Source organism: Oncorhynchus clarkii, chromosome 7, assembly GCF_045791955.1.
Source record: "Oncorhynchus clarkii lewisi isolate Uvic-CL-2024 chromosome 7, UVic_Ocla_1.0, whole genome shotgun sequence".
NCBI classification, from domain to species: Eukaryota; Metazoa; Chordata; class Actinopteri; order Salmoniformes; family Salmonidae; genus Oncorhynchus; species Oncorhynchus clarkii.
In genome coordinates, this window is record NC_092153.1 from 5,898,093 (window position 1) to 5,925,658 (window position 27,566).

Here is a 27,566-nt window from a genome sequence, read left to right on the forward strand (position 1 = left end):
ACCCACTATTGTTTCAGCTCTGACTATCCTCATGATACCAATGAAGAGTCTTATCTACCCACTATTGTTTCAGCTCTGACTATCCTCATGATACCAATGAAGAGTCTGAACTACCCACTATTGTTTCAGCTCTGACTATCCTCATGATACCAATGAAGAGTCTTATCTACCCACTATTGTTTCAGCTCTGACTATCCTCATGATACCAATGAGGATGAGGGAGGATGGGAGGATGAGGGAGGATGGGAGGATGAGGGAGGATGGGAGTATGTGGGAGTATGTGGGAGGATGAGGGAGGATGGGAGGATGGGAGGATGTGGGAGAATGAGAGGATGTGGGAGGATGGGAGGATGTGGGAGGATGGGAGGATGAGGGAGGATGGGAGGATGTGGGAGGATGAGGGAGGATGTGGGAGGATGGGAGGATGAGGGAGGATGGGAGGATGTGGGAGGATGAGGGAAGATGAGGTAGGATGGGAGGATGTGGGAGGATGGGAGGATGAGGGAGGATGGGAGGATGTGGGAGGATGGGAGGATGAGGGAGGATGTGGGAGGATGAGGGATGAGGGAGGATGGGAGGATGGGAGGATGTGGGAGGATGGGAGGATGAGGGAGGATGGGAGGATGAGGGAGGATGGGGGGGGTGAGGATGGGAGGATGAGGGAGGGGGTGATGAGGGGTGGAGGAGTGGGGTTGGATAATGAGCCCATACCTCCTGGGAGACTGATCTGACAGTGGATCAGATCGCTGTTTCACTGCCACATTCATGGCCGTGAGAACGAGGAATCCAAACACACACACACAACCACTCATGCACACACACCGCCAGCTTTTCTGTGTCCCAGGAGGAATGAGGATACAGTGAAAGGCTGTTTGTTCTGCTACATGGCTGTGCCGCCGCGGAGGCCTTTGGCATTCAGACGCACACTGCTCCCACGATCAGTCCATTCAGGAGGCCCTCACACAGGAGAGGGTGCGATGCTCTTAGACCTCTCTGGCGTTGTTCTGGAAGTCCCCATTGATGTTTGGACGGGAGAGTGAAACAGTGAAATAGCACAGGGAAGGTCTTAGCTGTTGTCTTACTGGATGTGTCTTAATGTCCTGACTGTCATGCCTCTTTCTGTATGTTCTCCTATAGAATCTTATACATAGTGGAAAGTACTTGATTGGGTCAGGCTGGGTAGATGCCAAACTAGTTAACCCTGAAAACCAGTTGGAAACCAGATACTCATGTCTGAGTTTCATTGACTGGGCTCCCCAGATATCCCTAAACCAGGTTCTGAGTCAACTCTCATAACAATCCATGTAACAGCTAACTTGCAAGCTTTCAAACATCATTCTGTCTCCTGCCAGAACGCGGCCTCTCTGCCTACCTGCTACTCCACGTAACAAGCCTAGCCTGAGGCCCCTGGGGTGGGGGACAAGTTTAGACAGGGCTGGAAGAATCCTCCAGGAGCCAGTCAGGAGCCACTGTCAGTCAGTCTGTCTGTTGCCCCAGGGATCATCACACTCCACTGGGCTAATGTGGATGCGACAGCCCCTGACACGGGGGACAACCCTACTGGAAGAGCATAGTTCCCAACAGGGAGGTGGTTTGTTTGTGTGTTTATTAAATATCATGTCTTGGTTGTTGTTATTGGAGAAACATGATTAAATGTGATTTCAATATTTCTCCTTTCATGTCCTGAATCTGCAGCAGCTAAACATATAAACTACCCCATATATACAGAGAGTTCATTGGGATAAACACGGTTTTAACAAGATTACTGTATGTTGTGGAAAAGAAGAGATGTGTTCAATAACTTCCATGCTGTGATATCCATGTGTTTTTCTTTCTTCCCATCAGCTGGTTAAACAGGGTTCTACCAGGACAGTGTCATTTACACACAGTTGGTGCAGCTTCAGCCCCCGGTGGGTAGAAAGGTCTGTCATTGACACGGTTAACTGACTTGGTGAACACCTGGGGTTTCTCTTCATCCAGACACAAACTACAGGGAATAACTGGGGTGGGGTGGAGCACAGTTGGTACTGATTAGGTTCTGCCACTCACGCACAGAGACATGTTGTTCTGGAAGAGAACACAACCCATACATTCTAGAACACACACAGACACATGTTGTTCTGGAAGAGAACACACCCCATACATTCTAGAACACACACAGACACATGTTGTTCTGGAAGAAAACACAACCTATACATTCTAGAACACACACAGACACATGTTGTTCTGGAAGAGAACACACCCCATACATTCTAGAACACACACAGACACATGTTGTTCTGGAAGAGAACACACCCCATACATTCTAGAACACACACACATGTTGTTCTGGAAGAAAACACAACCCATACATTCTAGAATACACACAGACACATGTTGTTCTAGAAGAAAACACACCCCATACATTCTAGAACACACACAGACACATGTTGTTCTAGAAGAGAACACAACTCATACATTCTAGAACACACACAGACACATGTTGTTCTGGAAGAAAACACAACCTATACATTCTAGAACACACACAGACACATGTTGTTCTGGAAGAGAACACACCCCATACATTCTAGAACACACACAGACACATGTTGTTCTGGAAGAGAACACACCCCATACATTCTAGAACACACACACATGTTGTTCTGGAAGAAAACACAACCCATACATTCTAGAATACACACAGACACATGTTGTTCTAGAAGAAAACACACCCCATACATTCTAGAACACACACAGACACATGTTGTTCTAGAAGAGAACACAACTCATACATTCTAGAACACACACAGACACATGTTGTTCTAGAAGAGAACACAACTCATACATTCTAGCACACACACAGACACATGTTGTTCTAGAAGAGAACACAACTCATACATTCTAGAACACACACAGACACATGTTGTTCTAGAAGAGAACACAACTCATACATTCTAGAACACACACAGACACATGTTGTTCTAGAAGAGAACACAACTCATACATTCTAGAACACACACAGACACATGTTGTTCTAGAAGAGAACACAACTCATACATTCTAGAACACACACAGACACATGTTCTAGAAAAGCATTCTATACATTCCAAAACACAAATATTCCCCTCTCAGACAAAGAAGTTTGAGGCAATAATAAACAGTTTTGTGCATTTATTTGTTATTTTACACAAGAGCATAAAAACATCCACTGACTGGCAAGAAACTGCGTTTGCAAATTCAAAAAGAGTTGCAAATGATTTGCAGGTTGTGACTGAAATGTACACACATTGGCTGTTTTTCTTTTGTGTAGTGAAATAAATGCAAACGAGTTGAACAAAAAGAACAAGATAACTGAAATAGAACTAATGGTATATTATTTTAAACAGTAGCAGAACTGCCATTTTTAAACATTACACAGAAAGCACACCTTCATTGATTCCGTTTCACAAAACTTCACAAAATCACTGCACCTACAGATCAACAAATATATAAATATGATATTTACAGAATAAACAATGATCTAATAATGTGGATTTGAAAGTCTACTCCTTCATTCTACATACTAAGCACCAATACTTTCTAAATGCGTCATCTAGAGGAGTGTTTGGGACTGGATGGATTCTCCTGGCTTCACATTGACACCTCACTAACCATCATACATACATCTACTTCTCACATTGACACCTCACTAACCATCATACATACATCTACTTCTCACATTGACACCTCACTAACCATCATAAACACATCAACATACATACATCTACTTCTCACATTCTACAGATTGGTTTTGTGTTTGTAATGTCTTTTTTATGGCCCCAGTGAAGACCAGAAGTTGCTTAAGAGTCAGCTGATGGGGATCAGAATAAAGAACACAAAATAAAATATAGCTTTAGAGTTTTGACTCTGGTCTCGGCTGTCAGTCCGTTTGACATTCCTGATTTCCATGTAAACACAGTGGCTTGATTCAGTGGCAGGTCCTTCAGGGTAATGGAGTCTGGTTGACTGACTGCCTGCTCACATAAACACTGGCAGGGAGAGCACCTCGTCTCCCTCCGCTGTGGCTCTGACCAGGGCAGGGGGAAGTGTGTGTGTGTGTGTGTGTGTGTGTGTGTGTATGTGTGTTTACGGTGTCGTTGAACCATCTGTTTGGGTGACACCAAGTCTCCAGTTCAGAAGAAGTGCTTTCTCAAGAAGACCCCCCACCCCTGTTACTAGGCAAGGGGGAAGTTAACCAAACTCACTCAGAAAGGGGGAAGTTAACCAAACTCACTCAGAAAGGGAGAAGTTAACCAAACTCACTCAAAAAGGGGGAAGTTAACCAAACTCACTCAGAAAGGGAGAAGTTAACCAAACTCACTCAGAAAGGGAGAAGTTAACCAAACTCACTCAGAAAGGAGGAAGTTAACCAAACTCACTCAAAAAGGGGGAAGTTAACCAAACTCACTCAAAAAGGGGGAAGTTAACCAAACTCACTCAGAAAGGGGGAAGTTAACCAAACTCACTCAGAAAAGGGGGAAGTTAACCAAACTCACTCAGAAAGGGAGAAGTTAACCAAACTCACTCAGAAAGGGAGAAGTTAACCAAACTCACTCAGAAAGGGAGAAGTTAACCAAACTCACTCAGAAAGGGGGAAGTTAACCAAACTCACTCAGAAAGGGAGAAGTTAACCAAACTCACTCAGAAAGGGGGAAGTTAACCAAACTCACTCAGAAAGGGGGAAGTTAACCAAACTCACTCAGAAAGGGGGAAGTTAACCAAACTCACTCAAAAAGGGGGAGGTTAACCAAACTCACTCAGAAAGGGGGAGGTTAACCAAACTCACTCAGAAAGGGGGAGGTTAACCAAACTCACTCAGAAAGGGAGAAGTTAACCAAACTCACTCAGAAAGGGGGAGGTTAACCAAACTCACTCAGAAAGGGGGAAGTTAACCAAACTCACTCAGAAAGGGGGAAGTTAACCAAACTCACTCAGAAAGGGGGAAGTTAACCAAACTCACTCAGAAAGGGAGAAGTTAACCAAACTCACTCAGAAAGGGGGAAGTTAACCAAACTCACTCAGAAAGGGAGAAGTTAACCAAACTCACTCAGAAAGGGGGAAGTTAACCAAACTCACTCAGAAAGGGGGAAGTTAACCAAACTCACTCAGAAAGGGCGAAGTTAACCAAACTCACTCAGAAAGGGGGAAATTACAACAAAACGGGAGTTACACTGAAACAGAGCATATTTGGTCTTGGTCTTTTACAGTGCGTCTAATGTGCTTGAGATGTCCTTCCCAGGGACTGCATTCAGTCAGTTAACTGTTCAGCCCATTCAGCAGGCCTTAAATAGAGTCCGTTTGGTAGAGAGTCAGTTCTCTGTGAGTTGTGTGACATCACCTCTGTGTGTCCAAGACAATTTTCCCCTCAGGGACAATTTTCCTCTCCCAGCGGGCCAATCACACGTTATTCTCCACCGCCGCCACGGCCAAGTACTCTGTCTCGGACACATGTGATGCGTCAATGAGCTTGGCCAGGCCTGTCTTGGTGGAATACTTGAAGATGAAGGCCTTCATGAGGTCGTAACGGTAGTTTCTGTTGATGAAGTTATAAATGACGGGGTTGATGCAGCAGTGGATGAGGCTGAAGCACTGGGTCAGGTGGAGGGACACATACAGGAAGTTCTCCAGCCTGCAGCTGAAGGGCAGGACGTTGAGGAGAGATAAAGTGTCGACCAATAGGACTCCGTGGTAGGGCAGCCAGCAGACCAGGAACACCACAATGTAGGTCAGGATGATCTTCCGGCTGAAAAGAATCATTGATTGGATTTATAAAGTGTATGTGTGTGTGTGTGTGTGTGTGTGTGTGTGTGTGTGTGTGTGTGTGCATGTGTGCATGTGTGCGCGCATGCGTGTGTGTGTGCGTGTTTGTGTGTGCATGTGTGCGTGCGTGTGTGTGTGTGTGTGTGTGTGTGTGTTTGTCTGTGTGTGTGTGTGTGTGTGTGTGTGTGTGTGTGTGTGTGTGTGTGTGTGTTTGTCTGTGTGTGTGTGTGTGTGTGTGTGTGTGTGTGTGTGTGTGTGTGTGTGTGTGTGTGTGTGTGTGTGTGTGTGTGTGTGTGTGTGTGTGTGTGTGTGTGTGTGTGTGTGTGTGTGTGTGTAAGGGGGACACTCACCTGATGCGGCGCTCCTGGTTTGAGTTGGCGCTGGAGTCGGGCGGGTTGGCGTTGCCAATGGAGCTTACTAATAACAGGTAGAAGACAGCGATGACTGGGAACGGGATGGCGAAGCCCAGGACGATGAAGCTAAGCTGGATGCCCACCATCCACTCTCGGGGGTTGTCAGTGGGGTAGACGGGCCGGCACAGGGTGGCGTCAGAGTGTGTGGACTTGACCGCCTGCAGAAAGTAAGTGTCTGGGACGGAGGCGGCCAGTGCCAGCAGCCAAACCAGGATACAGATCACCCTCCGCACCACCTTCTTCCTGCGGCTGTTCCCTCCGTCTCCGAATAGCGCCACGGACAGGTAGCGGTCCACGCTCATACAGGTGAGGAAGAAGATACTTCCGAAGAGGTTGACGCTGAACACCAGGTGGGTGATCTTACAGACGGCCTCGCCAAAGGGCCAGTGGCCGCGCTGTAGCAGCGAGCTGACCCAGACTGGGAGAGTAGCCACCACACAGAGGTCAGCCACAGCCAGGTTGAGGATGTACAGGTGGGTTTCAAAACGGTTCCTCTCTGAGCGGAGGTTGACCCACACCACCAGGGTGTTGGCGGCCAGGCCCACCAGGAAGATGAAGATGTAGAGGACAGAGAGGGTGTAGAGCACCGCCGCGTGGCTGAACCCAGCCGGGCACAGCAGAGCCTCTACGTGGTGGGATGACATGTTGTCCCCTGTGAAGTTAAGCTCCGCCCACATCTCCATCAGCTCCGTCAGCTCATTCACACTCAGACTCATGGTGGCGTTCACCGCAGTAGGGGGAAGGGCGTGTTGTGAAAAAGACAGAATCCACAATCTGTAAAGCAAGAAGTTAGCTGGTTAGAGTTTGCACAAAACAAATGGATCAACTGAGGGGCTGTATGAGGGGAAATATGTCCATTTGCAAAACAAGACATTTGCTGGGTGACCACACAAACATATGGACCAAATATGTCAAACAATCATTTCTTTAGAGGGACAACAGGCGTTATCTAAAACATCTCAAGAGGCCAGGGACGTCAATGACCCCTGAAATCTCAGGGGGGACAAAGTATGTGAGGATGTCTGGGGGGGTGGCTAGGTGGTCCTGAAGTTGGAGAATCTCCCATTTTTCAAACTCCTGAAACAGCATTTTCCATGCTTAATTCTACGTTAAAAAATATATCTGTTTATTTTTCTGCATATCTAAGCATACCTCTTGAGCTGTCTGTATCCTCCTGGACGGTGGTTATTATTTTAAAGAAACTAAATATGCTCTCTGCATCTCTGCTAAAATCTGGGTAACAGATTGAAAGGTGTGTGACTTATTCAGTACATTTAGTTATTGGTTGCTTTTCTAAAGTCTTCCAACCTTGCCAGCCGGCATTCCAGCTCAGATGGTTTTAGACAAGCTAGCTACTCCAACTAGATTGATGACCTGAAATGGCTTCTGGGTAACTAGTTACTGGGTTGGGGGATTGGGAACATATCTGGAATAGCTACAGCCAACTTCATACAATTGCAAGGTGGCTAGTAGTGTTAAAGAGACTTTTTAGTATTTTTTATTACAGGATAAATCTGAGGGTCATGTCCCCTGTGCTCCCCATGGGCATGGCGCCTCTGTCCGAGGCGGCATGGTGGGATGTCAGGGGGTTCGACCGATCGCATGCTGTGTCCAGGAATGTTCTCAATGTTTTCCCTCTAGTTCATTAGACAGAGACATTCCTCAGGACTCCCGAGTTCCTCCTAGTCCATCGATAACAATCAAAGTTCCTCCTACCTAGTCCATCAATTACAAGCAGAGTTCCTCCTACCTAGTCCATCAATTACAAGCAGAGTTCCTCCTACCTAGTCCATCAGTAACAATCAAAGTTCCTCCTACCTAGTCCATCAATTACCAGCAGAGTTCCTCCAAGTACATCAATAACAAGTAGAATTCCTCCTAGTACATAAATAACAAGCAGGATTGGGGCCATCGCTGCCAAAGGAGGAGTTATCATGGTCTAAGACAGACAGATTCTCACATCTGAGACTAATCTGACTACTGCAAACTGGGAGCTGAGGGACTATTTCAACTATGCCTGTATTACCACTGAATTATGAACTGAAGTAAGCCAGTAAATGATTTATTACTAAATCAAAATAAAGTGCTTTTCACTTTTTATAGTGTTTTCAAATGTAACTGTGGCATGGTCCATTTTAAGCTAAATCAAATAAATATCACTAAATACTGTAGGTACATGTGGAGCATGGACATTTATGTTTCCATTGTATTTGTGTACATCCATTTTTATGACTGTGAAATAGGGACCTCCCAACCTCACAAGGACCACTCAACGTCATTCACTTAGCCTTGAGCACAAAGAGAGTGAAGAGAGTACTGACGCTTTCAATGCGACCCAGGAATACCTCACTTCACGGACAGGGAAACATACCCTGCGATTGAGATATGGACAGGATGGAGTGTGTGTGTGTGTGTGTGTGTGCGTGTGTGTGTGTATGTGTGCGTGTGTGTGTGTGTGTCTGTCTATGGAAGGTATGGAAGGTGAACGGTCCCGTTCTTCACTAGAAACAGTGAACCGGCATCATGTCATGACCCTTTCCTTTGAACCGACAGTTCCAGGGTGAGGGGTCAGAGGGCCGTGTTGTTGAGAGAGAGATGTGAAGCGAGCCAGAGAGATTCACATCAGATGAGACCAGAGAACACAGGATGTAACTGGTGCTGCTGGGTAGCCCTTCACACACTGATAAAACCTCTCACGACTTGGCTTTTACTGCCTGTTTCATGGAATACAGCACTTCATAAGACATGTTCAGACTGTTCAGAGTTTATACCTTATAAGACATGTTCAGAGTTTATACCTTATAAGGCATGTTCAGACTGTTCAGAGTTTATACCTTATAAGACATGTTCAGAGTTTATACCTTATAAGACATGTTCAGAGTTTATACTTTATAAGACATGTTCAGACTGTTCAGAGTTTATACCTCATGTCTGTAAAACAAATAGAACTAATATAAATGCAATTGAAACAGATGAACTGGATTTAACCATCAAACAACTTAATCGTTTCTTTATTTGCTTATAACGTTAGCCAGATGTTTGTTCATCTAACAGAATTACCATATAGCCTTAAAAGCATTGTGGGTAACATGAGTAGATAGACAGCTGTCTTTAAGATGACCTTAAATCCCTGACAGATGAAAACTAAAAGCCTGACCCATTTGGGAGAGGTGGGTCACATAATAACAAAAGCTGCAGAAAGCTTGGTGTTGTTACTGCCGTCAATCTCACCTCCATCCATTTGGGAATGGATAACATTAAACGCTGCATCTCCACCTGCCATAAAACACAGCGGCCCTTTTGAGGACCCCAGTCCTTGTAAATCTGTTGTGTTTTCACTGGTCAAACAGAGTGGCTCTTCACCGGGTTCCCTTGTCCTCCCTCTAGCCCCCAGTGGCCCCAGGGCAGCTAGCACCGTCTGGGGCACAAAGAGCTGCCCGTGTGGACACAGCGTCTCTCACCACCACACCCCAATATTACATCCAACCACAGACACACACAAACACACTCACATACACTCACGTACTCACACACACACAAACAAACATACAGTATACACATATTATACACACCTCCACTCTCTATCTCGCTCCCAGTATCTCAGTCTCTCAGTCTCCCAGTCTCTCAGTCTCTCTGTCTTTCAGTCTCCCAGTCTCCAAGTCTTTCAGTCTCCCAGTCTCCCAGTCCCTCAGTCTCCCCGTCTCCCAGTCTCCCAGTCTCTCAGTCTCCCAGTCTCCCAGTCTCTCAGTCTCCCAGTCTCCCAGTCTCTCAGTCTCCCAGTCTCTCAGTCTCCCAGTCTCCCAGTCTCTCAGTCTCTCAGTCTCTCAGTCTCCCAGTCTCCCAGTATCCCAGTCTCTCAGTCTCCCAGTCTCTCAGTCTCCCAGTCTCTCAGTCTCCCAGTCTCTCTGTCTCTCTGTCTTTCAGTCTCCCAGTCTCTCAGTCTCCCAGTGTCTCAGTCTCCCAGTCTCCCAGTCTCTCAGTCTCCCAGTCTTTCTCACTGTTTTTCTGTCTTTCTCCATCTCTGTCTTTTCTGCTTTTTCCTCTCTGCATAATACACTCCCTCTCCCTGTCCATCTCCCTGTCCATCTCCCTGTCCATCTCCCTGTCCATCTACCTGTCCATCTCCATGTCCATCTCCCTGTCCAGCTCCCTGTCCATCTCCCTGTCCATCTCCCTCCCCCTCTCCCTGTCCATCTCCCTGTCCATCTCCCTCCCTCCCCTGTCCATCTCCCTTCCCCCTCTCCATCTCCCTTCCCCCTCTCCTCTCCCACCCCTCTCCCTTCCCCTTTCCATCTTCCCTACCCCTCTCCATCCTCCCTCTCCCTCTCAATCCCCCTTCTAGTTCTTGTCTCAGAAGAAACCCTGCAAATTTAAACTGTTTCCCTCCTCCTCCAAGGAACTAACCCCCCCCCCCCCCCACACACACACACACACACACACACACACACACACATTTCTCTCTCCCCACTCTTTTTCACAGTGAAAATTCTGCCACCATCTGTACTAAATGAATGCATTGAAAGGTAGGCTATTAACGGTGTCCATCCAGCATATAGCCTGCTGAATATGTGAATGACCAAAATGGGTCAGTCTTAAATGGGATATTAGTGATTGTGCTTAAGTCTTCTGAAGATACAGTAGATGAATGTTGTCCTACTATAAACGACTTTTGTTAACGGAAATACACACTATAAACTACAGAACTTTTCCATTAATTATTTGATGCGTGATTTATTCACATAAACAGACCCACAGTTCCTGAACACGCTATACCTCTCTACCTGTCAGCTATAATGCAATATGTTAAGATTTTCTTTTAAGAACGTTATTGTGCACAATTTAGGTGCGTCTATCCATTGCCGTATAATTTGCTTACATACAGGGCAATCTAGATCTGATTGAATGTAGACCAGTCTGCGGGGATATAACCCACTGTTAATCCGTTAGAACCTACTGTTAATCCACACCCCCAACTGTGAGACCCGGGGCGTTTTTACAAATGTATGACAACTTCAGAGCACAACAAATCTCAGCGCCATGGAATGGTTGGGTAATGTCGAAGCATTCGTTTTCTAAACTCAAGAAAAACTAACAAATAACAAACATATAACATGCCAGTTATAAAAAGTATAATAACCTATGAAAACGAAATTTATTTTATTTTCTGTCAGTGAAAAAGTAGGATAAAATGCACTATGGGTAGTGTTATTTAAAGGTTACTTACAAAAGGCCTTTCGGTGTCCTTTGTAACTCCGTCAACACAGAAATTGCACAGAATGTCCCCGTGAATGCTTTTGAGAGTCCCTAGACTGGTGTCAATATTGAGGTTATAGTAGGCCCATTGAAGTCTGTAGGTTATACGCAAATTGACTGAAGAGCTCTCGGGTTCCTGCTCTGTCGAGACTAACTCGCTTTGTCCCGGTGCACTTGTTAAATACTGCAGAGAGCAACGCCTACTAGGGCAACTAGGCAGCCTGGTAAAACTGATTCATTGAGGTTTCAGCAAAAAAAAAACAATGGAATCGACGGATTTGCGAAACATCGGATTTCCACTCCCACCAACATAATAGAGATATAAATAGTAGTTAGTTATTTGTGTCCGAGTACTGAAAAGCCTGACGTCCAATTTGAAAGTCAGTGGGCTACGGAGTGCGTATGCTGCTTTGCATTCCATCACCTTCCGATACTGGTGGTGCGTTGGTGCTGAATTCTTTAGGGGACATTTCTTATAATAGATTGACGAGCTTTTCTGTAGGGCCATATATTATCATGATATTATTATAATTTAGTAGCCTATGCTAAATTCATTAGAATATTGGTAGATAATTGACTAAAATCAATGTAAAATATTTACAAGAAACTGTTAGCCAGTGGGCTATGTTTTACACTGAATTATTGTCTATGCCTACTTTTAAACATAATTTTGAATGCATTAATAGGCCTATATAATAATGTGCAGGCAGCAGGGTAGCCTAGTGGTTAGAGTGTTGGACTAGTACCTGTAAGGTTGCTGACAACACATCTGTCGTTCTGCCCCTGAACAGGCAGTTAACCCACTGTTCCTGGGCCGTCATTGAAAATAAGAATTTGTTCTTAACAGACTTGCCTAGCTAAATAAAGGAATTAAAAAAAAATTGTATTCACATCTTTAAAGGGATACTTCTGAAATTTGGCAATGAAGCCCTTTATCTACTTCACCAGAGTCAGATGAACTTGTGCATACCATTTTTATATCTGCCTGCAGTTTGAAGGAAGTTACTAACTAGCGTTAGCACGGTTGCAGCCAACCATCCAGTCACATGCTAGCAGTCATTGCGCTAGCGCTAGTAAGCATTGGCTCACTAAACTACCTCTATCATTCTGGATGCAGAGACATACAACTGGTATCCACGGCGGGAGGAAGCCTAGCGGTTAAGAGCTCTGGAGCACTAACTGAGGGTGCTGGTTCGAATTCCTGAGCTGACTAGGTGAAACATCTGTAGATGTACCCCTGAGCAAGGCACTTCGCCCTAATTGCTCCTTTAAAATGATGACTAAAATGTAGAAAGTAAGAAAGTTCACCTGATGTAGATAAAAAATAAAGGGGTTCATTACCAAATTCCCTAATAAGGCTCTCTGTTAACCAAATTCCATTTGGAGTGACCTGAGTGCGCGCATAAAAGATTGGTGTGAAAATTTGATTACTTTGCCTTCTAGGCAAACTGAGGATGGAGGAATTCATGCAAACAGATGATCTAGACAGAAGAGACACTCCTTTATTTGACCTGCACGTGGTTAAAGTTGGAACACTTGGTAGGTGAATGTTTTTGGTGTTTAACTATATATATTTTAACCTTTCTTGGAACAAACTCAAAGGCTTGGCGTTCTTTAGGAGCTCACCTGTTCACCTGCCTTACTGGGATGAGTTTAAACACATAGGCCCTATGCCAGATTGGCTCTTGTTATCTCGATTTTGGCAAGACATCTTACCATATGCCATATAAAAAAGCACAATGTGAATTTTCATTCATTGAAATATTTGCCAATGTATTGTGTAATTTTAGAAAGGAAGGATGGATGTTTGTTTGCCAGGGAATTTGATACAGTAGATAGATTGTGTCTGACTGACAAAGCCAGGGTGCTGCACCTGGTTGAACAATGCATGTCCATCCTCACTGCATCTGACAGAACCATCAGGGCCAGTCTCTGATGTCCTGCAAGCCAACGCCAGATTCGGGTACTTTCTGAGGTTGTTCCCACCTGGCTTGGGCCCGTCAGAGGGGAATCCAGTGAGATTCGGTAAAAAGCACCCCTCTCCCCTCCACCTTATGAGTTTACAGTTGGCTACATCACTGCCCATGTCGTGTCCTTAAACCTCTATTTTAATGATATAAAACACGTCAGCGAAAAATGAAATGTAACTGTGGATCATTGATAAAATGAGTTTATATATACAGTGCCTTGCGAAAGTATTCGGCCCCCTTGAACTAATAATTTTGCACGCCCAATTTTTCAGTTTTTGATTTGTTAAAAAAGTTTGAAATATCCAATAAATGTCGTTCCACTTCCTGATTGTGTCCCACTTGTTGTTGATTCTTCACAAAAAAATACAGTTTTATATCTTTATGTTTGAAGCCTGAAATGTGTCAAAAGGTCGCAAAGTTCAAGGGGGGCGAATACTTTCGCAAGGCACTGTAAGTTATCTGAAATACCGTTCCACTTCAAACATTAGCCTATCTGCTACTTTTGATGTAGCCATTAGTGAACGTGTGGAAAGTTCATTTCAACAGGCTGTAGCACCTGTATGTTACTGTCTATCTCACCATTCAGTTATTCAATATACCATGGCAGGCACACATGACGGATCATATAGCACTCATAATCAGCCTTTGTTTTGGGGGACCACCGGGATAAAGGATGTCCTTAGGATATATTGATGCGTTCACTGCAAATAGAATTTTACAGTATGCTGATATTGCACATTAGAAAGCCATACATCTCTGTTCAGCCAGCTCATTTGCCTAAGTGTGCATATAGTGACGTGTCTTTACATGTGCTGGTAATGTTGACTAAATATTGTCAACAACTTTAGAAAAACAACTTGGGAATATGTAGACTGAAAAAAGAGAAAGGAATGCTCTGTATAAATTCATTTGCTGCCGGTAAAGTGAGAGCAACATCTCTTCTGCTATAGTTCTAAACGACACGAGCGATCGTTTGGTCAAACCTCATTGCGCAGGCGTGGCGTTTCGTTGCTAGACGCTCTGGCGCACACATAGCAAGAAAGCAAACACGCTTCAGTCGATGGGAAGCGCATAACTTTTTTGGCGAAGTCTTTAAATTGAAAAATAGGTATAGTATGGCATCTTCAGTGTGATTTTATTGATAAAAAAAAATCTAAAATGATTCGTGTTTAAAATTGTAATCTTATTCTGTGTTATTTGAGAGTATGACGATATTTTCCCACATCAAATGCGATGTTATTGGCTCCTGTTTTGTGTGATAGAGATTTGAACCGTGTCTCCAAAGCACCTGTCTGACCCATGTTTTGACTGCCGAACGGTTTCTGAGTCTGAACATCCCAAGGATGGAACCGATCTAGAACAGCGGTGTTTCCCCTACATTAACGTAAATATAGCTATTATCATTAAATACCCCATTTTTTAATTTGGAAATTAAAGTGAGATGTTTTCAATTTCATCCGATGCGTAATTTTTTATTTTACAAGGAAAGTCCGTTAAGAACAAGTTATTATTTTCAATAATGGCCTAGGAACAGTGGGTTAACGGCCTTGTTCAGTGGAAGAACGACAGATTTTTACCTTGTCTACTCGGGTTTCGATCTTACAACCTTTCGGTTTCTAGTACAACGTTCTAACCACTAGGCTACCTGCCGCCCAATGCAATGCTTGTGCATTAATAGCCTTATAGTGCATCAAGAAAAACGGAACTCACAATTCTATTGGAAACATAGCTCGCGGAATTACACTCAAGAATGTCACACAGGTATTCTATTTTGTTTTATTTACATGATGTATCTCATATTGTGCAAATTCTGTAACCAATGTTGTGGCTAGACTATATAGGCCTATAGGACACTTGGAAAGATCCAAATGACACCCACAGACATTTCCAGGAGAGGCACTGCACAACTCTAAACAGAGTCAACCACTTACTCAGTTGTGGTCATACTTCCTTTATGATTTCCTGACTATTAAAAGGGCTATGGGAGAGCAGCAGTTTGCGAAAGAGAGAGGAAGTCTACATTGTGTTTTGCTGTTCCCATAACAACAGACAGTCATGTTTGTATCAACCTGGCTAAGCATTTCAAAAGCAGTTAGTCTGAGCTATATTTCCCATCCCTAGATGTTGTTACTGAAATGTTACCACACAGCTTTATTCACAGATATATGTCTACTCACTGAGGACATGTGAAACAAAATAAACAAAATAAAGCCTAATCCTTTATTTCCTGGTCACCTGACCGGTTTAAGCCTTTGTGATTTGTTGACCTTGTAGTTTTTGGGGTTTCATTGGGGGTCCTTTGAATTATTTTGACTTAACAGCGTTGTTGCCTGGGCACTAGTTGGGTATCTGGTTGAATTCCCCAACACCCTCTCATTTTTATTGTAATGTCCCCCTCAGAAATGTCCTTTCAGCCTAGTCCTCACTACACCTCCCCCATTCCCACCCACTGACCCCTGGCAGCTTTGATTCAACCAGTCCCTTAACAAGAGTGGGCCATGGAAATGCTGCCTTTAGGGTAATGACACAGGCCTCATAGGAATATGAAAGGAGCATGGTTTCACCATTGTAAGCCTCAGCTCTTTTAGATATACAGAGGCAGCAACTATGTTAAAAGTTAAAAGAGAAAATAATTACATGTTTACAGATGTAGGAGCGTAATTTGCTACAGGATTATTTTGCTGCGACAATATGGGTCAAATTAAGATCCTACATCTGTAGGCCTATAATGGTTATTTGTTGATGGCTGTTAGGGACTGACATTAGGGATATCTAGCGGCCATTTTTGTTTTCTTCATGGCATTGATTGTTCTATGTGTCAACAAACTCACATTTTTACAACAGCTAGGCTGAGGTAGGAAGGTATTTTTATACCTACAGTAAATATCAACTATGACCAAGAAGACAAGTGCACCCCTCTCATTCCCAGGTGTTTTAGCCAGGTGGTGTTAGGCTTGTTTGAAGGTTTTGACTGACAGACCACCTGCCAGTTACTGCATGACAAAGAGAGGGTTATTGACAATCTACTGCAAAGTGCAAGAAATAGGTGTTAGAATCCTTCAATCCTTTTAATGGTACTTATCAGACATTACCTGGAGAGACAGCTCTGCCAAGGGCAGCTATCCTGAAGCAGGTGACGGTTCTACCTTGGCCTTGATCCGTCCAGAAAAGTAAGAGAGAAAAGTGATAGAGAAAGAGCCAGACATAGTAAGAAAGAGAACCCTCCCCTCGAAATATGTCCAATATGTCCACCCACATACGATATGCCCTTCCCCTTCGCTCTCCCTTCTCTTCCTCCTTCACTTCCCCTTCTCCTCCTTCCCCTCCTCCTTCTCCTTCCCCTCCTCATTCTGTTTCCCCTTCACCTTCTCTCTCCTCCTGTTCTTTCCCCTTCACTCTCCCTTCTCCTCCTCCTCCTTCACTCTCCCTTCTCCTCCTCCTCCTTCACTCTCCCTTCTCCTCCTCCTCCTTCACTCTCCCTTCTGCTTCTCTTTCCCCTTCTCCTCCTTGTCCTTCTCCTCAGCTCCTACACCAGGATGTGGGTCCAGGCCCATGGAGCCTTGGAGGACCTTCTGGTGGATGAGCACCCTCCCACTGCCCCTCGGCCGCTGAAGGACCGGCTGCAGGTCTTCCAGGGCCTGGCCACCTTCTACCTGAAGTACCTGCAGATCTTCCGCAGCCTGGAGGCTGTCTACGACCAGATAGTTCACCCCCAGAAGAGACGCATGGTCAGGCACGTGTTGGACGGCGTGATGGGTAGAATCCTGGAGCTCAAGAACGAGATGGTGGAGCTGGAGTTCTCAGAGTTCCACTACTTTGATGATGTGCTGCAGGACCTCAAGCTGACACCTGTGAGTCAGTGGTACTGTACCGGGGACTGAGTGATAGGACGTGAAGGGGGAATGAGGAAAAGGAGTTTCTGTATCCTGACAGTCATTTTCAAAGTATTTGGAACTCACCCCTTTAACTCAGAGATTCTACCTTTTGAATCACACACAACGACAGAGAAATATTTATGCAATATTATATTTTGCAGGAGGACCTGGAGGTGCCCATCCCTCAGTATTTTGTGAGAGAGAAGATGCGTGTGCTGCGGGACAGAGAGAAGATGCTGGCTCATGTCATGGCTAAAGGGGGACACATTGAACAGGTTGAGCAGGTTAGAGAAACACACTATCAGACTCCCTTATGCAAGAAATGATTACAATTGTTATCATGAAATTCATTAAAAGAAATACGGTTACCTCAGCCTAGATATATAGTGTGGATGTAGAATAAAATATTAAACATTACTCTAGTCTCACACAGCAGATGTTTCTTCCCCAAGTTGTATGCCTGGGGAGGAGGTTAACATTACTCTAGTCTCACACAGCAGATCCTTCTTCCCCAAGTTGTATGTCTGGGGAGGAGGTTAACATTACTCTAGTCTCACACAGCAGATGTTTCTTCCCCAAGTTGTATGCCTGGGGAGGAGGTTAACATTACTCTAGTCTCACACAGCAGATGTTTCTTCCCCAAGTTGTATGCCTGGGGAGGAGGTTAACATTACTCTAGTCTCACACAGCAGATGTTTCTTCCCCATGTTGTATGCCTGGGGAGGAGGTTAACATTACTCTAGTCTCACACAGCAGATCCTTCTTCCCCAAGTTGTATGCCTGGGGAGGAGGTTAACATTACTCTAGTCTCACACAGCAGATGTTTCTTCCCCAAGTTGTATGCCTGGGGAGGAGGTTAACATTACTCTAGTCTCACACAGCAGATGTTTCTTCCCCAAGTTGTATGCCTGGGGAGGAGGTTAACATTACTCTAGTCTCACACAGCAGATGTTTCTTCCCCAAGTTGTATGCCTGGGGAGGAGGTTAACATTACTCTAGTCTCACACAGCAGATGTTTCTTCCCCATGTTGTATGCCTGGGGAGGAGGTTAACATTACTCTAGTCTCACACAGCAGATCCTTCTTCCCCAAGTTGTATGCCTGGGGAGGAGGTTAACATTACTCTAGTCTCACACAGCAGATGTTTCTTCCCCAAGTCGTATGCCTGGGGAGGAGGTTAACATTACTCTAGTCTCACACAGCAGATGTTTCTTCCCCAAGTTGTATGCCTGGGGAGGAGGTTAACATTACTCTAGTCTCACACAGCAGATGTTTCTTCCCCAAGTTGTATGCCTGGGGAGGAGGTTAACATTACTCTAGTCTCACACAGCAGATCCTTCTTCCCCAAGTTGTATGTCTGGGGAGGAGGTTAACATTACTCTAGTCTCACACAGCAGATGTTTCTTCCCCAAGTTGTATGCCTGGGGAGGAGGTTAACATTACTCTAGTCTCACACAGCAGATGTTTCTTCCCCAAGTTGTATGCCTGGGGAGGAGGTTAACATTACTCTAGTCTCACACAGCAGATGTTTCTTCCCCAAGTTGTATGCCTGGGGAGGAGGTTAACATTACTCTAGTCTCACACAGCAGATGTTTCTTCCCCAAGTTGTATGCCTGGGGAGGAGGTTAACATTACTCTAGTCTCACACAGCAGATGTTTCTTCCCCAAGTTGTATGCCTGGGGAGGAGGTTAACATTACTCTAGTCTCACACAGCAGATGTTTCTTCCCCAAGTTGTATGCCTGGGGAGGAGGTTAACATTACTCTAGTCTCACACAGCAGATGTTTCTTCCCCATGTTGTATGCCTGGGGAGGAGGTTAACATTACTCTAGTCTCACACAGCAGATCCTTCTTCCCCAAGTTGTATGCCTGGGGAGGAGGTTAACATTACTCTAGTCTCACACAGCAGATGTTTCTTCCCCAAGTTGTATGCCTGGGGAGGAGGTTAACATTACTCTAGTCTCACACAGCAGATGTTTCTTCCCCAAGTTGTATGCCTGGGGAGGAGGTTAACATTACTAGTCTCACACAGCAGATGTTTCTTCCCCAAGTTGTATGCCTGGGGAGGAGGTTAACATTACTCTAGTCTCACACAGCAGATGTTTCTTCCCCAAGTTGTATGCCTGGGGAGGAGGTTAACATTACTCTAGTCTCACACAGCAGATGTTTCTTCCCCAAGTTGTATGCCTGGGGAGGAGGTTAACATTACTCTAGTCTCACACAGCAGATGTTTCTTCCCCAAGTTGTATGCCTGGGGAGGAGGTTAACATTACTCTAGTCTCACACAGCAGATCCTTCTTCCCCAAGTTGTATGCCTGGGGAGGAGGTTAACATTACTCTAGTCTCACACAGCAGATCCTTCTTCTCCAAGTTGTATGCCTGGGGAGGAGGTTAACATTACTCTAGTCTCACACAGCAGATGTTTCTTCCCCAAGTTGTATGCCTGGGGAGGAGGTTAACATTACTCTAGTCTCACACAGCAGATGTTTCTTCCCCAAGTTGTATGCCTGGGGAGGAGGTTAACATTACTCTAGTCTCACACAGCAGATCCTTCTTCCCCAAGTTGTATGCCTGGGGAGGAGGTTAACATTACTCTCACACAGCAGATCCTTCTTCCCCAAGTTGTATGCCTGGGGAGGAGGTTAACATTACTCTAGTCTCACACAGCAGATCCTTCTTCCCCAAGTTGTATGCCTGGGGAGGAGGTTAACATTACTCTAGTCTCACACAGCAGATCCTTCTTCCCCAAGTTGTATGCCTGGGGAGGAGGTTAACATTACTCTAGTCTCACACAGCAGATCCTTCTTCCCCAAGTTGTATGCCTGGGGAGGAGGTTAACATTACTCTAGTCTCACACAGCAGATCCTTCTTCCCCAAGTTGTATGCCTGGGGAGGAGGTTAACATTACTCTAGTCTCACACAGCAGATCCTTCTTCTCCAAGTTGTATGCCTGGGGAGGAGGTTAACATTACTCTAGTCTCACACAGCAGATCCTTCTTCCCCAAGTTGTATGCCTGGGGAGGAGGTTAACATTACTCTAGTCTCACACAGCAGATGTTTCTTCCCCAAGTTGTATGCCTGGGGAGGAGGTTAACATTACTCTAGTCTCACACAGCAGATCCTTCTTCCCCAAGTTGTATGCCTGGGGAGGAGGTTAACATTACTCTAGTCTCACACAGCAGATGTTTCTTCCCCAAGTTGTATGCCTGGGGAGGAGGTTAACATTACTCTAGTCTCACACAGCAGATGTTTCTTCCCCAAGTTGTATGCCTGGGGAGGAGGTTAACATTACTCTAGTCTCACACAGCAGATGTTTCTTCCCCAAGTTGTATGCCTGGGGAGGAGGTTAACATTACTCTAGTCTCACACAGCAGATGTTTCTTCCCCAAGTTGTATGCCTGGGGAGGAGGTTAACATTACTCTCACAGTGTTGAGGTCCTGTCCCTCTTATGTCTATACTGCTGTCTGTGTCAGGAGGTGTCGGTTCAGACCATGTGTCTGGAGGAAGCTGTTCGGGTCCTTCAGGTTTGTGAGCGTGCACGGCAGGGTCGGCTCAGGCATCGCTTCATGAAGGAGATACGGCAGGCTGAGGAAGAAGGGAGCCAGGCCAAGAGCCAAACACCCATCAGCACCCTGGACCCCGACCAGGCTGCCACATGCATTCAGAAGGTAAGGAGTGTAGTACACTTATTGTTTCGTTTCTCATATGTTGTCCGCAAACTTTACTTTCAATACCAGGCCAACATCTCCAATTTCTGTTGAACAGTCCTGACTGATGTTTTAATACGAGTGAACCACTAAAGACACAGCCAACAGTCAGGGAAGCTGATTAACTGGGTTAAAGTAACTGTCCAGTGTTTCCAGATTTCTATGAAATATTACTTATAGTTAATTACAACATGAGTGAAATAGTTTTCCCTTTTCATTTATTAAGTATGTTAAAACGCAGCTTTTCTGTGTTGGAATGGTGTGGGCGTTACAAATATTCATGTAAGTAGACCACTGACTGGCCAGCTCATCCTCAGGATGATGACATCATCCTCTATAAGGAAATAATACGCATTTTTGAAATGGTCTGTTTGAGATACAAGTTTGAGTTGTTTTTTTTTTTAAGTGTTTTTTTCCCCCAATTTATACTTTGTCCACAAATACAAGTATTGGATGAGTTAACAACATTATTTGAGTATGAGTTAACTTTTAAAAGTGAGATTTTCACTGGAAATTTACTTTAATATGGTCACAAAGGGTTGTAGTTCATCCCACTCTCTCTAGTCAGAGGGTTGTAGTTCATCCCACTCTCTCTAGTCAGAGGGTTGTAGTTCATCCCACTCTCTCTAGTCAGAGGGTTGTAGTTCATCCCACTCTCTCTAGTCAGAGGGTTGTAGTTCATCCCACTCTCTCTAGTCAGAGGGTTGTAGTTCATCCCACTCTCTCTAGTCAGCGGGTTGGAGTTCATCCCACTCTCTCTAGTCAGAGGGTTGTAGTTCATCCCACTCTCTCCAGTCAGAGGGTTGTAGTTCATCCCACTCTCTCTAGTCAGAGGGTTGTAGTTCATCCCACTCTCTCTAGTCAGAGGGTTGTAGTTCATCCCATTCTCTCTAGTCAGAGGGTTGTAGTTCATCCCACTCTCTCTAGTCAGAGGGTTGTAGTTCATCTCACTCTCTCTAGTCAGAGGGTTGTAGTTCATCCCACTCTCTCTAGTCAGAGGGTTGTAGTTCATCCCACTCTCTCTAGTCAGAGGGTTGTAGTTCATCTCACTCTCTCTAGTCAGAGGGTTGATCCCACTCTCTCTAGTCAGAGGGTTGTAGTTCATCTCACTCTCTCTAGTCAGAGGGTTGATCCCACTCTCTCTAGTCAGAGGGTTGTAGTTCATCCCATTCTCTCTAGTCAGAGGGTTGTAGTTCATCCCACTCTCTCTAGTCAGAGGGTTGTAGTTCATCCCACTCTCTCTAGTCAGAGGGTTGTAGTTCATCCCACTCTCTCTAGTCAGAGGGTTGTAGTTCATCCCACTCTCTCTAGTCAGAGGGTTGTAGTTCATCCCACTCTCTCTAGTCAGAGGGTTGTAGTTCATCCCACTCTCTCTAGTCAGAGGGTTGTAGTTCATCCCACTCTCTCTAGTCAGAGGGTTGTAGTTCATCCCACTCTCTCTAGTCAGAGGGTTGATCCCACTCTCTCTAGTCAGAGGGTGGTAGTTCATCCCACTCTCTCTAGTCAGAGGGTTGTAGTTCATCCCACTCTCTCTAGTCAGAGGGTTGTAGTTAATCCCACTCTCTCTAGTCAGAGGGTTGTAGTTCATCCCACTCTCTCTAGTCAGAGGGTTGTAGTTCATCTCACTCTCTCTAGTCAGAGGGTTCATCCCACTCTCTCTAGTCAGAGGGTGGTAGTTCATCCCACTCTCTCTAGTCAGAGGGTTGTAGTTCATCCCACTCTCTCCAGTCAGAGGGTGGTAGTTCATCCCACTCTCTCTAGTCAGAGGGTTGTAGTTCATCCCACTCTCTCTAGTCAGAGGGTTGTAGTTCATCTCACTCTCTCTAGTCAGAGGGTTGTAGTTCATCCCACTCTCTCTAGTCAGAGGGTTGTAGTTCATCCCACTCTCTCTAGTCAGAGGGTTGTAGTTCATCTCACTCTCTCTAGTCAGAGGGTTGATCCCACTCTCTCTAGTCAGAGGGTTGTAGTTCATCTCACTCTCTCTAGTCAGAGGGTTGATCCCACTCTCTCTAGTCAGAGGGTTGTAGTTCATCCCACTCTCTCTAGTCAGAGGGTTGTAGTTCATCCCACTCTCTCTAGTCAGAGGGTTGTAGTTCATCCCACTCTCTCTAGTCAGAGGGTGGTAGTTCATCCCACTCTCTCTAGTCAGAGGGTTGTAGTTCATCCCATTCTCTCTAGTCAGAGGGTTGTAGTTCATCCCACTCTCTCTAGTCAGAGGGTTGTAGTTCATCCCACTCTCTCTAGTCAGAGGGTTGTAGTTCATCCCACTCTCTCTAGTCAGAGGGTTGTAGTTCATCCCACTCTCTCTAGTCAGAGGGTTGTAGTTCATCCCACTCTCTCTAGTCAGAGGGTTGTAGTTCATCCCACTCTCTCTAGTCAGAGGGTTGTAGTTCATCCCACTCTCTCTAGTCAGAGGGTTGTAGTTCATCCCACTCTCTCTAGTCAGAGGGTTGTAGTTCATCCCACTCTCTCTAGTCAGAGGGTTGTAGTTCATCCCACTCTCTCTAGTCAGAGGGTTGTAGTTCATCCCACTCTCTCTAGTCAGAGGGTTGTAGTTCATCTCACTCTCTCTAGTCAGAGGGTTCATCCCACTCTCTCTAGTCAGAGGGTGGTAGTTCATCCCACTCTCTCTAGTCAGAGGGTTGTAGTTCATCCCACTCTCTCCAGTCAGAGGGTGGTAGTTCATCCCACTCTCTCTAGTCAGAGGGTTGTAGTTCATCCCACTCTCTCTAGTCAGAGGGTTGTAGTTCATCCCACTCTCTCTAGTCAGAGGGTTGGAGTTCATCCCACTCTCTCTAGTCAGAGGGTTGTAGTTCATCCCACTCTCTCTAGTCAGAGGGTTGTAGTTCATCCCACTCTCTCTAGTCAGAGGGTTGTAGTTCATCCCACTCTCTCTAGTCAGAGGGTTGTAGTTCATCCCACTCTCTCTAGTCAGAGGGTTGTAGTTCATCCCACTCTCTCTAGTCAGCGGGTTGGAGTTCATCCCACTCTCTCTAGTCAGAGGGTTGTAGTTCATCCCACTCTCTCTAGTCAGAGGGTTGTAGTTCATCCCACTCTCTCTAGTCAGAGGGTTGGAGTTCATCCCACTCTCTCTAGTCAGAGGGTTGTAGTTCATCCCACTCTCTCTAGTCAGACGGTTGTAGTTCATCCCACTCTCTCTAGTCAGAGGGTTGTAGTTCATCCCACTCTCTCTAGTCAGAGGGTTGTAGTTCATCCCACTCTCTCTAGTCAGAGGGTTGTAGTTCATCCCACTCTCTCCAGTCAGAGGGTTGTAGTTCATCCCACTCTCTCTAGTCAGAGGGCTGTAGTTCATCCCACTCTCTCTAGTCAAAGCCAAACCACCTCTTGATGAATTGCTCAAAGATGGGTAATACAGAATACCATCTGTATAAAACTCTGCTAGACACTTGGACTGAGTCCAAGTCCAGATCGATGGCTGCTTTTACTTTGTATGGAGACATGGATCCAAGTGATATAGTTTTCTGCCTGCTTTGCAAAAAGGCACAAGAACTCCATCTCAACAATGTTATCTCAATGTCACCTCTCTGTTGTTGGTTGGTTCAGAACCAGAGTACCACCTAGATGTTCTCGTACTGACACCCAGATGTCAAAACGCGGGGTCATCACATTACATGATCAGCAAGGTCATGGAAACAAACACCTAAAATTCAGACTCCCTTTCAGTTCCCCCCACCATTCTCTCTCATCGGCCCAAGTGTAAACCATCTCTGGCCTAACAAAGCCGCTGGGCACATTGCTTTCACGGAGGAATCGGGTGTGTAGATATTTTATGGAGAGGTTGGATCATGTATCGTTATAATAATGTGGCATGGCTGAGGTAGTGACAAGTGGTTCTGTTGACCTGACCTGTTAGGGTTCATGTTCAGGTCAGAGCGCTGGGTCAATGTTAATCCCTGTCTTGCACAAGGGACGGTATCGACCAAACACTGTTAGACAAACCTGACTTTGTAAGCAGCACCTTGGTAGAACAGGACACTACTTTTATATCAGATGACACCACCACTGTGACTGATACATAGAGGCTCATTCCTCCCTGCAGTAGAGTTACATTCCTTGTCTATGTGGAATGTATTGTAGCAGACCAGACAAAGAGAGGGGTCTCTTCTATGGGGGGGGGGGGACAGGTGTTATCATGAGTAGCGTCTGTCTCCTGGATATTAGCTGCCTGCCAGCCCCCGGGTCCTGAGTGTTTGGCATTTGTCGGGCTCTGCTCAGCTGTTCATGCAATGCAGTATGGGCATGCTGGTTATAAAATCCCCTTTTGTCTGTCCCCTTGTGTTGTGTTCAACTTGTCTCGTTTTATGTTCTATGTGTGTCTTGATTTGGGTTCTAGGTATGTATTTTTGTGTTCTAGGTGTCCTGTTTGTCTGGTGTGTTCTAGGTGTCCTGTGTTGTGTCCTAGCTGTCCTGTTGTTCTGGTGTGTTCTAGGTGTCCTGTGTTGTGTCCTAGCTGTTCTGTTGTTCTGGTATGTTCCAGGTGTCCTGTGTTGTGTCCTAGCTGTCCTGTTGTTCTGGTGTGTTCTAGGTGTCCTGTGTTGTATCCTAGCTGTCCTGTTGTTCTGGTGTGTTCTAGGTGTCCTGTGTTGTGTCCTAGCTGTCCTGTTGTTCTGGTATGTTCCAGGTGTCCTGTGTTGTGTCCTAGCTGTCCTGTTGTTCTGGTGTGTTCTAGGTGTCCTGTGTTGTGTCCTAGCTGTCCTGTTGTTCTGGTATGTTCCAGGTGTCCTGTGTTGTGTCCTAGGTGTCCTGTTTTTCTGTTGTGTTCTAGGTGTCCTGTGTTGTGTCCTATCTGTTCTGTTGTTCTGGTATGTTCCAGGTGTCCTGTGTTGTGTCCTAGGTGTCCTGTTTGTCTGGTGTGTTCTAGGTGTCCTGTGTTGTGTCCTAGCTGTCCTGTTGTTCTGGTATGTTCCAGGTGTCCTGTGTTGTGTCCTAGCTGTCCTGTTGTTCTGGTGTGTTCTAGGTGTCCTGTGTTGTGTCCTATCTGTTCTGTTGTTCTGGTGTGTTCTAGGTGTCCTGTGTTGTGTCCTAGCTGTCCTGTTGTTCTGGTATGTTCCAGGTTTGGCGGGGCTACAGTCAGAGGAAGAGGACCAGGAGAGAACGGTTGGAGGAGATGATATTTCTGGGAATGGTGGGTGTGCTTGTTCACTGTTCCCTCTACCAGGACTGTGTTGGGTAACAAAGGGGCAGGGTTACTCTGAGTCAATAAACACAGACACGTCTGTATGGGGAAGGTCAGCCAATCAGTACCAGTGGTGATAACCAGACAAGCCTTGGTGCCATGGTAACTATGTTTATCTTCCCTTTGTGATAAATCTGTTTCCCTGTCTGTCTCTCTGTCTCTCTCTCTCTCTCTCTTTAAGGGGCTTTATTGGCATGGGAAACATTGCCTAAGCAAGGGAAATAAACATTAAAACAGTAAACATTACATTCACAAAAGTTACAAAAGAATAAAGACATTTCATATGTCATATTATGTCTATATACATTGTTGTAACAATGTGCAAATAGTTAAATTACAAAAGGCAGATAAAAGGTGTTTGTTCTTCACTGGTTGCCCTTTTCTTGTGGCAACAGGTCACAAATCTTGCTGCTGTGATTGGATTGGATTTGGATTCAAATTCTTTGTGGATCTGTGTAATCTGAGGGAAATCTGTGTCTCTAATATGGTCATACATTTGGCAAGAGGTTAGGAAGTGCTGCACAGTTTCCACCTCATTTTGTGGGCCTGTCTTCTCTTGTTGGCCAGGTCTGCCTATGACGACCTTTCTCAATAACAAGGCTACGCTCACTGAGCCTGTACTTAGTCAAAGCTTTCCTTAAATTTGGGTCAGTCACAGTGGTCAGGTATTCTGCCACTGTTAATTCTTTCCAATGTGTCAAGTAATTATCTTTTTGTTTTCTCATGATATGGTTGGGTCTAATTGTGTTGCTGTCCTGAGGCTCTGTGGGGTGTGTTTGTGTTTGTGAACAGAGCCCCAGGACCAGCTTGCTTAGGGGACTCTTCTCCAGGTTCATCTCTCTGTAGGTGATGGCTTTGTTATGGGAGGTTTGGGAATCGCTTCCTTTTAGGTGGTTGTAGAAAATCTTTCTGGATGTTGATAATTAGCGGGTATCGGCCTAATTCTGCTCTGCATGCATTATTTGGTGTTTTACGTTGTACACTGAGGATATTTTTGCAGAATTCTGCATGCGGAGTCTCAATTTGGTGTCTGTTCCATTTTGTGAAGTCTTGGTTGGTGAGCGGACCCCAGACTTCACAACCATAAAGGGCAATGGGCTCTATGACTGATTCAAGTATTTTTAGCCAGATCCTAATTGGTATGTCGAATTTTATGCTCCTTTTGATGGTCCTCGTCTCTCAGATCGTTCACAGCTTTGTGGAAGTTACCTGTGGCGCTGATGTTTAGGCCGAGGTATGTATCATTTTTTGTGTGCTCTAGGGCAAAGGTGTCTAGATGGAATTTGTATTTGTGGTCCTGGCGACTGGACCTTTTTTGGAACACCATTATTGAGATTTACTGTCAGGGCCTAGGTCTGGCAGAATCTGTGCAG

The 27,566-nt window shown here is 45.3% G+C and overlaps 2 protein-coding genes across 3 annotated transcripts in view; one reads left to right on the forward strand and one right to left on the reverse strand.

Moving 5' to 3' along the window:
* Nucleotides 1-3,135: 3,135 nt before the first annotated feature.
* On the reverse strand, nt 3,136-11,879 carry LOC139412762 (atypical chemokine receptor 3-like). Of its 2 annotated transcripts, XR_011634723.1 has the most exons (4): nt 11,416-11,651; nt 6,129-6,965; nt 3,664-5,761; nt 3,136-3,621 (listed from the first exon to the last, which is right to left on the reverse strand). XR_011634723.1 is itself a non-coding variant. In XM_071159450.1 (3 exons), the coding sequence occupies exons 2-3, from the start codon at nt 6,905-6,907 to the stop codon at nt 5,416-5,418; spliced, it is 1,125 nt and encodes a 374-aa protein (XP_071015551.1). In that variant the 5' UTR covers nt 6,908-6,965; nt 11,416-11,879; the 3' UTR covers nt 3,136-5,415. The 2 variants fall into 2 exon arrangements, 1 of the variants encoding a protein (XP_071015551.1); XM_071159450.1 differs by having other exon boundaries at nt 3,136-5,761; nt 11,416-11,879.
* A 2,566-nt stretch (nt 11,880-14,445) lies between these two features.
* Nucleotides 14,446-27,566, forward strand: part of LOC139412763 (dynein regulatory complex protein 11-like) — a 53,503-nt gene continuing 40,382 nt past the window's right edge. The window contains exons 1-5 of the mRNA XM_071159451.1: nt 14,446-15,175; nt 16,938-17,265; nt 17,451-17,573; nt 20,763-20,957; nt 26,071-26,142. Coding sequence (XP_071015552.1) covers nt 15,165-15,175; nt 16,938-17,265; nt 17,451-17,573; nt 20,763-20,957; nt 26,071-26,142 — 729 coding nt within the window. The 5' untranslated portion in view covers nt 14,446-15,164. The remainder of the gene's footprint in view (nt 15,176-16,937; nt 17,266-17,450; nt 17,574-20,762; nt 20,958-26,070; nt 26,143-27,566) is intronic.